This window comes from Peromyscus eremicus, chromosome 19 (genome assembly GCF_949786415.1).
Source record: "Peromyscus eremicus chromosome 19, PerEre_H2_v1, whole genome shotgun sequence".
Taxonomy (NCBI): Eukaryota; Metazoa; Chordata; class Mammalia; order Rodentia; family Cricetidae; genus Peromyscus; species Peromyscus eremicus.
This window is the reverse complement of record NC_081435.1, coordinates 32868599-32880776: the sequence shown is the minus strand read 5'-3', so window position 1 is coordinate 32880776 and position 12178 is coordinate 32868599. Positions and strand designations below refer to the sequence as shown.

General features: G+C 39.2%; 1 protein-coding gene across 4 annotated transcripts; it reads right to left on the bottom strand.

Moving 5' to 3' along the window:
* Nucleotides 1-4951: 4951 nt before the first annotated feature.
* On the bottom strand, nt 4952-9964 carry Spink14 (serine peptidase inhibitor Kazal type 14 (putative)). Of its 4 annotated transcripts, none has more exons than XM_059246264.1 (5): nt 9835-9964; nt 8819-8945; nt 7932-7975; nt 6132-6268; nt 4952-5272 (listed from the first exon to the last, which is right to left on the bottom strand). In XM_059246264.1, the coding sequence occupies exons 2-5, from the start codon at nt 8886-8888 to the stop codon at nt 5227-5229; spliced, it is 297 nt and encodes a 98-aa protein (XP_059102247.1). In that variant the 5' UTR covers nt 8889-8945; nt 9835-9964; the 3' UTR covers nt 4952-5226. The 4 variants fall into 4 exon arrangements, with proteins under 4 accessions (XP_059102247.1, XP_059102246.1, XP_059102248.1 ...); XM_059246263.1 differs by having other exon boundaries at nt 9790-9840; XM_059246265.1 differs by lacking the exon at nt 9835-9964 and adding an exon at nt 9486-9768.
* Nucleotides 9965-12178: the final 2214 nt, after the last annotated feature.

Here is a 12178-nt window from a genome sequence, read left to right as displayed (position 1 = left end):
TGGTCTGCTTCTGGGCATGCACTCAAAGAATGTGAGATAATCAACTCCTCAAGTTACATACTTCTATGTTCATTGTAATAGAAAAAAATCCAAGTTACAGAAACAATCTAAGTGTCTGTCAAATGACAAATGGATAAATAAACTATGATAGATGTAAAATAACAATGAGAGATCTTACCATTCACCACAATATGGTTATGCTTGGAAAATATGTGGACCAGTGATCTAAGCCACAAACAGAAGGATAATATTTCCTAGTCTGACATATAAGTGGTCAAAAGAGAATATGTCAAGCATTTAGAGCCAGAGAAACAATAGACTAGTTACTATGGTAGGAATGAGTGAAGGAAGTAAGGAGATGTAGGTCAGAACAGCAGATATGGTAAGGCCTATTGCTTAACACATCGCACAGTTGGGTCAGATGATGTGGAGAAATCAAAATATTTACTTAGATATATCCTTTCTACTGGCTAGCATTCTTACGTCCAGAATGTACTGTCCTTGCTACTGATGGAAGTAAAGTCATCAAAACTATTACCCTGTGAAGAACACTGTGAGCTACAACCACTGTTCTGGCAAGACATGCCCATGGGTGCAATAATGATGTGGTCTTGGAAGTGTTTGAGGGGGAAGGGTTATAATGATAATGCATTGTATACACATGTGGAATTCTCGAAGAATGAATTAAAGGATACAAAATAGGATACACATACACAGTATACTACTCAGCCATAAAAATAAGATATCATTATTTACTTTACCAATTAACCCCAAATTCATTACATTAACTGAAATAATTCAGACATAGAAAGAAATACTGTATGATACCATGCACATGTTGAACTGACACACACAAAAGTTCTTTTCATGCAAACTGAGGATAGAATAGTGGTTAGCAGAGTGTGGAAAGGCTGCCTAAGAGATCCAGTGCTAGATGGGAGGAAAATATTCTCCTGCCTTATATAAAAATAGACTAAAGTGTAACCTGTGAGATCTGAAACCTAGAATAGTCACAGGGAAAAGCTCCATGCTGTTGGCCTGGGCCATGATATTTTTGAATGGGAGCCCAAAACATAGGTGACAAAGTCAAACTAGAAGAGAAGACCTAGAGGTCTCCAGATATAACACAGTGACAAGTAGTGTTTACTCTGAATGGATGAGTACAGATACATGCCTACACTGAGTATGTAGTTTCTATGCATTGATAAAAATCCTGAGTGCTTAACGAGATAGAAACAGTACCGTTTCTGTAATGTCAGTCCCAAGGGACAAATAGGAAATTGACCTCAGAGCTTGTTCACCAATGGATAGGTAAGAACTAAGCAATGGAGATTGGTTTTTTCATAAATAGGAAATTCTGTCATTGGCAACATCATGAAAAAAGCTAGAAAAATGAGTGAGATTAGCTAGGTAAAGACCAACAAAAGCTGCCAGATCTCACTTACATGTGGAGTCCAAGCAGATCAAACTCATAGAAGGAGACAGGAATATGCATAGTGGAGTTTGGAGGGAACATACATTAGTCAGGAGATACTAATTTTAGTGTCAATGGAGAATAATAAGTTTCTGAGATCAGTTTCACAGCAGCCCAATTTAGTTACCTTCCTTTGAAACATATGAGAAGAAATTCCAACTATCTCACCACAAAATACAGTGCTCAGAACATCATATTGTGCCTTATAAGTGTGTACAATTATGAGCTATCAAAATATCATATAAACAAATTTTAAGTTAAGGGAAATTAACACTGTGTGGGTTTTTTGGTTGTCATCTGTATGTTTTTTTTTTTTTTTTTTTTTTTTTTTTTTACTAACAATGGATGTTCTTGTTTGTTTAAATAAGCCAAGGCCCCCGTCATTCCTAAATCATGATTGGAAAATGTATGAGAAACAGTTTATTCAGGTCTGTGCCTTGGAGTTAACTTACTGAACTTGTTACTAACAAGAACCTAAAACTAAAAGGAACTTCACAGAATTAGAGGAGCAATTTTAAAATTACTTATAAACATGCCATTTGCTAGAACACCCATTGGTTAGAATATTCTGCTGCAAACTTTCCCTAAGTGTGTTGGTCCCCATTGTGAGACCTTAGTAAAAGGTAAACATGATGTATATCAGCCACTGTCACCTTTCTGGGGACAAGAGCATTGTCCTGTGAAGTTAGGAGATGTCTGTAGCTTACAGAATGTGCACAACTCGATCTGCTCCAAGACACCTTTACTGCACAGGATCAAGCAAATGTCCTCCAAGGTGTTGTTCTAAGCTGCAGTACTTTACTGCCACCTGATGGCCAGATAGAAGTTGGTCCCAGTCCTTCAAGGCTTCTTCACAGTTGACTTTCTTGATAGTTAGTGTAGCAGAGCAAGCAATTTGCCTTATGTGTTAGACTGAGATGCTAACGTGTGTTGTTATTCACAATGGGTAGTGATTTTAACAGGTTGTGTTTAACTGCTCATGCAATGTTAAAAGAATGATGGTTTGATGAATAAGATGGAGGCTGAGATAAATAAGAAGAATATCAAAACCTACTAAAACACAATAGTTTGAATTAAATAAATACTTGAAGGTATAATATAAATAAATACTTGAAGGTATAATATTATCCATGCCTATGATGAAATAAGAATATGTAGACATTACGGATAGAAGTTCAGCTTTAGTATTAAGGACTTCAGAGAGAACATTTAATTTATCTTCTATTGTATGAAAACATGAAGGATCAAATTTAAAAGAAGAAAAAAAAAGGACTTAAATTTGTATGAAATGATTAAAGATTCCATATGTCAAAGAAATGAAGACATCTAGTATCTGGTGCTAGGATGATGGTGTGGTCTCATGATGTAGATATTTAAGGTACATAGACGGTAGGATGACTATGAGTCTGAGGTTGTGGGATGGGTAAGATGAGAACAGGAGAAGCCTGGAAGTGGTTAGGAACTACAGGATTAAAAGTTATATGTCTCGATGAAAACACTTGGTCTTGGCCATAAGGCTGAGAAGTGATATGTTTAAGTAACATATTTAAAAATTTCAAACAAGGTCCCAAAGAGGAAAGTAATCATCTAGTAGCAGATGAGAGACAAGAGAGAACGTGAGAGGAAGGAAGAGGAGGAGGAGGAGGGGGAGGATGGGGAAGAAGAGGACAAGGGACAAAAGAGAAGGAAAGAGTGAGTGTGGGAGGGAAGAAAAGGCCGAGAGCAGTGACTAGTGACTTCTAGAGCTAGGATTCTGAAGGCAGAGATCGCTTTCTGTGTTGCAGCCTTGAGAGATGTAGAGAGACTATGCCTGAGTCACACTAGAAGATAATCTCACATTTAGACACATGTTGATCTTTTTTTTCTCTCTTTAGAAATGTCTACAGAAAAAAAAAATAGCATCAAAGCCTTTTACCAGTTATGTTTAGCATATTTTTACATACACAAGTTTCTGTTTGCTAAAATCACCTGTATTCTTACGGAATAGTCTTGTCCTTTGGAATTCTTACGGAAAGGAATGGCATTATATTCTACTGCAAACTTTAGAAAATTCTGGAGGAAAAATAAGTAAAGTGGCATGATAAAGACATTTTACTTTCCTTTCTGACAATACGTTCTCAGAGAAACTATCTGTGATGTAGTAGGTAAAAACTTAAGACAGCATTAGACTGAATAGCACAAGACATTGAAGGATATTGTTTTTGAGCCCCAAGTTATCTGCATGGTTGGCGTGGGCATTCACATTATGGGCGATTTTAGGAGTAAGAAGGAGTAACCCATTTGGTATTACCCTGAACTGAGGACACAGAGCTGAGAGGAAGGAGAGCCTAACTCTCAGAACCATGCTATGGAAAGGGTTCAACAGATTGCAGATTGCTGCCTGTTTTGGAGAGAAATACGCAAATAAAAAGATTACAGAACCCAGATCTTTCACAGGATGCCAACAGCGCCTACTTAAAAAATTCACTGTGTGACCTTAATGTGGGATTTGGACTTTTAAAGAAGAGATTCATGAAGCTGATATAAAATCAGTAGCATTTGGAAACAACCATGCCTAGAGCTCTTGATGTTCCTGTCCCAGGGACTTGATGTAATGGGAGTTGGCATGCTATGAAGGCAGAATACCTCCTTTTCCCCCAAGGCTCTTTGCTTTCAAATTCTAAAGATTAAATATCTGAGGTGATTTCGTTTTCACCGTACCCCTTCATGCACCACAGAGCCATCAAACAGATGCAAGCTTACAGAGCACTGACAAGTAAAAAAGTCATTTTTCTCCCAGACCAGATGTGGCCAAGCTACTGAAAGAAGATAGCACTTGAGTGCATACCAGTCTGATGACCATATTAGGAAATACGTGTACATGCACACAAATGAGGTATTATGACTTGCAGAGACATATATTCTTACATACTCCAGAGGATAAAATGTGTCATCAGAATTTAAGAAAAATGATCAATGGGACATTCATAGGTATGAACGATGTATGCTTCTTCTATGGAGAAAAGTAGGGCCATCAAAGAAACAGGGCCATGTTAGACATGTAAAGATGTTTATGTATCAAGACTCAGACCTTATTCCAGCTGGGTACAAATGCTTGAGAGGCTAAGGCAGGAGGATTTCAAATTTGAGATCAACTTGGACATAAGGCTGACCGGGACAACACAGCAAGACTACATATCAAAAAGATATAAATAATGAAAAGTTTAAATATTTAATGAGCAATTTAAAAGCTGGACAACAGGGATTGATTAGGAGAACCACCAGGTACTATAATTTGATTAATTTTTAAAATGACAGTGAAATCTAAAAGAATTTGATCTGGAGAAGCCATAGAGGTTTTACATAAATAAGGCCATTGTTAAAAATGTTATGAGAGCTGATAAAATGTACTATTTGTCTTTGACCTAAGGTTCAAATGTTCAATCAGCTCTACTATGAAGATCTGAGACACAGACACACGACACCAGTCAAGATGTTAAGGCATGTTTGCTTGTTTATTTGTAGTGGTCAGATTGATCCCAGAGTCCTCCGACCTGTGAGATGGTGATTTACAAGTGAGCTACATTTCCAGGCCAGAATAGTTTATATATCAAGGAAAACATAGAAGGACCCTGGAGTCATCAGCTTCTAGCAGGACTTTGTCACCAAGAATCTATGCAAGGGAAGGCAGAAAGATGGATAACACATAAGAAGGAAGTGGTTGTGCTGGACAGGAGTGAAAGATATCTTCTTGCACATCCAAGTTCACTCACCTAGCACCTTCCATCATGATAAAATCTAATTCTCCCATGAGATTTCCTAAGTGGAGGCATAAGAAGCATTTCATTAAGACATTTTACTTTGGGAAATTAGGATACCGACTATAAAGGGAATTGCTTAGAGCAAAGGCCAGGGCATTTGTCACTGAAAATACTTAGAGGCTCTTTGAAAATAATCTGTCCGGTTGGGCCTGAGTCTGTGATGTATAAGCTATAAGTGCTATCAGCTATCATTCAACACCCTCATCCTGTGGCTAAATTAGTAATTAGTGGGATGCCCAGGGGCTTGTGTGGTCTCTTCTTTGCTCCTTGTACAAAATTACTGAAGGGTTGCTGGAGTAAGGGCTCCAATCTGACACCACAAGAAATGATTTTCTTCTTATAAAATATACTGCTTCACATAGATCACAGCTAAAATCACTGTGGCATCGCAATCTGGATGTCTAATGACTGATTTCCTCTCATGTAAATCCAAATATCTGAGTAATCAATCCCAGGCAATGGACCAAAGTCTGCTGTTATTCTAGTATAGTTGGAAGTTTTAGACATAGAAGCAGCAGAAAATATCTAACAGAAGATAAAAGTAAAATTTGTTTTAAAAATCCAAGTGGTGAGGGTTGAAGGTGTTTTAGAATTTCTGTAGGGAATCCATCAATTACGGGGATATTAGGACTCAGAGAAAGCACTTAAGGGGCACTGTTCAGTCTAATGAGTCTACCCTATATGCCAATAAACCTTCGGTTACTATGGCTTTTCTAAAGAGGGACCAATTGCTGTCTCTGCAAATCGGAAAGACAGGCTTCATGGCTGCTGGCCTTGGTGGTGGGCAGGGTGGACAGAAATCTCAACCAACAAGCTTAGTCTTAGTTCTCCCCCCACCCCCGGCCCCAAATACTCACAAGCTCTCAAAACATAAGATGCAGGGATTATCATAGGTTACGAAATTGGTGCCACAGATGGGCTGCTTTAAGTTGGGGCAAGGGTCCACTGTTTTATTAAACCAGCTCAAGTTTACTTTCTTGTAAGGACACTTGATCTGAAATTGAGCAGAAAAAAAACTGTAATTAGAACCATGCTGAAACAATAGGTCACTTGTGGACTGTACTAGGGTCATCTGAGCGAGTCCGAATCCTGTTCCAATGTCACGAGGCTCTTCTACTCTGTCCGCACAGGGCAACGGCACTGGAGTCTATCTCCACTCTGCAGGTAGGTACGTATCTTGTTCTGTGGTCTGATAAGTATTATGGCTTGTGGTCAGGAACTCCTACCGGTCTGGTAAACTATAGTGAGGGGAAAGAAAACATCTAAATTCACGAAGGAAAACAAGTGCAAGCTCAAGTATTTTTTTGTTTGTTTGTTTGTTTGTTTTTCGAGACAGGGTTTCTCTGTGTAGCTTTGCGCCTTTCCTGGGTCTCGCTCTGTAGACCAGGCTGGTCTCGAACTCACAGAGGTCCTCCTGCCTCTGCCTCCCGAGTGCTGGGATTAAAGGCCTGCACCACCACTGCCCGGCCCACAAGTACTTCTAAAGTGAAAGAATACTATAAAGCAAATCTATAAAAGCACAAAAGAAATGACCTTCAATTTATCTTTTATTTCACTAATCAAACGTGTGTTGGCCCCACAATGCACACAAAGCTGAGCAGGATAGACAAAAAGAAAAAGGCAAAAAACCAAAAGAAAAAAAAAAACCCACCATTCTGTTTCACTCATACACAAGCTGCAAACACAATTTGAGCCTATGCCCAGATTTTTTTTTACATTTTCTTGCTTCTAGAATCCAAGAGATTGCTACTTTCCATATTTTCAGCCTAGAAGAATGTGCTCTGTTCCCTCTCTATACAAAAGCACAACTCCTCCAGAGCTTTGTGAATATTCAAGTCTGTGGGTCCCTCACAGCTGGCAACTGGAAGCTGTCACCATTCAGAAATAGTTAAATACCTTGGGATGTTCTCTCTCTCTCTCTCTCTCTCTCTCTCTCTCTCTCTCTCTCTCTCTCTCTCTCTCTCTCGTGTGTGTGTGTGTGTGTGTGTGTGTACATTTGACTTGGTTCCCAGTTTAGATCACTCTATTGTAGACTCTAACCAACTGAGGGCCGGTAACCCTCATGTGAATAGACCTTAAAGAATTTCGTAAATTTCATTGTTGTGCTAAACTTGTAAAATGACAGATTTTTAAAAAAATAAGATTCGCTGGAGCAGGGGCAGTCTATGAGTCATATACCCATGTGATCATGAGCAGCAGTAGTTTGAGTTAGTGGGGTTTGAAGAGAAAAATGAAAAGGTAGGAAGTTAGTAGGGGAAAGTGGGGGTCTAAGAGAAGTTAGAGAGGGCCCAGGAGTAGAAAAACGAAGACACATAGTATACTTGTATGAAATTCTCAAAGAACAGATATATAAAATAAAATAAACTATTTGCTTCAGAGCCTGGAGAGATGGCTCAATGTTTAAAAGCACTGGCTCACTTGTTGCTCTTGCAGAGGACCAGGGTTCAGTTCCCAGTACCCTCACAAAAGCTTATAACAATTGGTAACTCCAGTTCCAGAAGGTTCAGTGTCTTTTTCTGGCCACTGTGGGCACCTGGCACATATGCAGCACACTTATATAAAAACAGGTAAAATGCTACACACAATTTCTTTAAAAAAAAAAATCTTTTAAAGATTGGATTTGAATCTGAATCCTAGAAAGCCTAGTAGGCAATTACCTTAATAACTCCATGTGGTGGCCACCAAACACGAGCACCTGGAACTAGAGATTACGTAAATATGTTACAGAATTTAATTACTGATAAATCATAGCCTGATCTACTGACTGAAGTAAAAAAAAGCTCTACTATTTTACTGGGTAATCTTGATTGAAAACACTATATCATTTATATGTTTATTCACCCCTTTCAAAATATGGACCGGCACTCCTGCTGCTATAGATAGTCAGCAGAGGGGACCAGGGTGTCACCACTTCAGGAGGGTGCCATGCCAGAGAAACACTTTCATTGATTAATACTATCCAAGCTGGGGAGGATTCAGAGCTGGTGTAGCAGGTAGTTGAGAAAGATGGGGGAAACATTAGAACTTGATAGTTTTTTGGTTTGGACCATGCATTTTGCAGGGGAGGAAACAACACCTTGTTAATATTCAGTAGTTCATGATAGATGTGTGAAAAACTGAGAATTCTGTTCTTGTGATTTTCAGCATGATCTCTTCTCTAGAAAGACCACAGAGGTCCTGGGCCACTGGAGATCACTGTGGGGCATTTTCAAATGTTTTCGAGGTGTATGCTGCATGAAGACATACTGCTGGCCACTTCCCACTAACTACCTCCCTGAATATCAAAGCCTCCTTTTCCCCATGCAACAGGTCCCACAACCTGCACGTCATAGCCAGGAAAACCAAACTTTACCTCTCTGACCCAGATCTCACTGTCTCTCTAAACATATATATATATGGATAAGCAAGTATGTAGGTGTTTGTACCTATATTTACATACATTTTTCATTAAAAAAACATTTTTAATTCAAAGCATTTTCTTTCAGATTACAATGTTAACACCCACAAAAATTTATATTCCTAGTGGAAAAGCTAAATTACTCACCAGACAGGAGCACCAAATGTAGCATGATGAAGAACAAAAGTGACCATAGTACCTGGGAATATTTGACCATTTTTCCTTCTGGTATATCTTTGGAATGCTGTTCTGAGAAGCTGGTTCAGGATACCACCTTTTGATAAAATTTCCGCAGGAGACATCATCACAATGCTAAAACAACTCTTGAAAGATCAATCCACTGCACACTCCAATTTAAAAGCCTGTTCTTCCCCACTTCAAAAATAAATGTATAGGGAAAGTTAAACCTTGACTAATCATCTAAAAAGTCAAAAGATTAAAATTATTGAGTTCAGTGGCAGACCTGTGAATACTCAGGAAACAGGGAAGCGGGGGAGCAGAAGCTTCTATTCTGTGTGAACAACTGTACTATTCTAGTGTGGAGGCATTTTACATCTCTTGAAAAAGAAACTCCTTACCCCAAATTTCATCCACATTTATTTTTATGAAATGTTAAAAAACCAAAATGGGGCATTACTGGAGCAATAGGGGGTGAGAGTCTATATTTTCTCATAAAGTAGAGACGGAGTCTTTGAATCAAGATAAGATTAGTGACATTACAGGCAAACTTGGCTATGTCGAGAATCTTCTGACTGAATATTAAACACTTTGGAGGGTATTCTGGGATATTGAAAAACAAGAAAACCAAACCAACCAAAACAAAAACGAAAAACCTTCACCATGTCCCCATATCAGGGCAACCAAAGCTCTATTATCCAAGACATAATACTGTCTCTAGAGAATAGCACTCTCCACGATGATTGGACATTTTTGGCAGAATATCCAGGACTCCTGCCTTGCCTGATGTTGAGACAACTTTGGGCACCATGGTCTTGCTAAGCACATCACTATCTTATCCTACTATCTTTTCTAGTTCTTCAGGAATGGGGGGCAGCAACAGTCCAAATCACACCAACTTCACTCCGATTCTTTCATGCCCTATGCCACAGGTGACCCACCGTAGAAGGAGGAGACTAAGTTAATGAGCTCTCCTTTGCTGTTACCTGTTCTTTAAAACTTAAGTTTTGGGACCTCCTGAGAGGATATTAGCTGCGTAGGAAAAAGCACTGAGGCATTGTGTGCTGGGCTGAGCAGGCCCTTGTAGGTCCATCATGATTCCACTTAGGTTAAGGTCAGATCTCAGCAGGGGATGTTGAAAAGGACTTGAGGGGGGTGAGAAGTGATTCCTAGATAGGGCAGCCAGGGTGGCATGTGAGCATGCGTGCTACAGTTGGAAAGAACATAGCCAAACACAGTACATATCCCCCAACAGTTAAGACTTCTCAGGCAGAATGAAAAAAACACAAACATCTGAGATAGAGAAGGCTGGAGCGGTGATTTGCAGTGGTGCATGAGATCCACTGATGCCATCTGCAGTGGGTACAGCCTTGTCCCTTAGGCAACCTGAGCCTTTGCACTGTTAATGGGGATAGTGTTAGCATGGTTGGGCTCCTTTGGTGGCCCGAGTTTTCTGCTTCTTTCTGGTTTTCTGTAAAGAACATTTTGTTTCCTTCTATGAAGGCAATACATATTCACTTAGAGAATTTGGAAGATAAACTTAAAAAAAAATGACATGGAGTCTCACAAGTTCAAAAGAAGTGTTAAAAATGTTGACTTAACTATTCCACTTTAAAACTAAACAGATATCCAGATAATGACACACAATACACTGTTTATCCCAATAGTCAATCATGTTTTTCAGTGTACATTGTTTTTTGCTTTTTTTCCAAAGAAAACTAAACTGCCACATTTTCAAATAGTTTCAAATAATCATTTAAAGCTTGCCTTTATATGTTTTAGGCCATAGCTCATTACATATGTGAGTGATAATCGTATTAATATTTTTCTTTTTTTTTTTTTTTTTTTTTTTTTTTTTTTTTTTTTTTTTTTTGGTTTTTCGAGACAGGGTTTCTCTGTGTAGCTTTGCGCCTTTTCCTGGAACTCACTTGGTAGCCCAGGCTGGCCTTGAACTCACAGAGATCCGCCTGGCTCTGCCTCCCGAGTGCTGGGATTAAAGGCATGTGCCACCACTGCCTGGCCGTATTAATATTTTTCAATTGTTGGTAATTATGGTGATTCTGAATTTTAATTGTTATTAAAATTCTTTAATAACAGATTTGTATTTGCCTTGGTTCATGTATCTTACTCTGTTTTAATATTTTGATATGCTTGTCACCTAAAATATGAAAGCTTTCCATATGCAGAAAGCTAGATTAAAGAAATAAAGACAGGAAAGTAGAGAGTGGACTATTGGAGGTGAGAAAGGGCATTAGAAGGTGGGTGAGAAGAGAGGGCAATGGAGGGAATGATTATGAACTAAACACATTATACGCATGAGTGAAACTGTTGTAATGAAACACGTGGTTCTGTAAAACCAGTATTTGCCAATGATGCTTTTATCTACTTTGCGTGCCATATTTATATTGCAGGCCACTTTGACAATAATGTAATAATCTTAGGTGAATGATTTACTCCCCAGTTCAGAAAGAAGAGGCATTTCACTATTTATGAAGGCTTACATATGTAGAAACACATCTGGCAACAGTATTTTGCCCACATGGAAAGTGATTTCCCTCTGCATTGTAGAAATTTCCCCGTGCTTTAATTTTGATGGCTTTTTAGTCATGGCTATTGGTGTAGGTGTCATAGGGTCAGAGCCATAGACTCATTCATTGTTAAATATACTTGTGAGGGAAGATGGAGAGAGGGCATCCCAAATGAACATCTTGCATCACCAAATGAAGCCTCCAGTTCCAGGAATGGGTCACATAATTGAATTTTTGGTTGAAGGGACCCCATGAGAACTCCCAAACAACCACTGTGGTGATATTTTATTTGTATGTTAATAAATAAAGTTTGCCTGGAGATCAGAGGACATAGATAGCCATCCATAAACAAAAGTCAGGCGGTGGTAGCACATGCCCTTAATCCGATCACATGGCAGGCAGAGTGTCTGTGAGTTCAAGGACACAGCCAAGCGTGGTGACACACGCCTTTAATCCCAGTCCCAACCATAGAGACCTGGAGGCTATTGCCAAGAAACCAAGGCTATTGCCAAGGCTATTGGTTGCTCCTCATAAACTGATGCCTAGGACTATTTCTGAAGACAACACCTACATAAATCATTAGACATGGAGAAGCTGAGCTGGTGCCTACATGGGAACTTCACCCCCTACTGGTCAGTGCTCATGATACTTTCTCCCAAAGGAGAAAGGAAAACTCTAATCCAGCTACAAACCCTTAGATCTACCATGGGGACCTCACTGCAAGATGTGTTATGGCAATCATGGCTCAAAGCTTCTGGGACTAACCAACCAATATCTGATTGGACTTAAGGCCCACTTCATG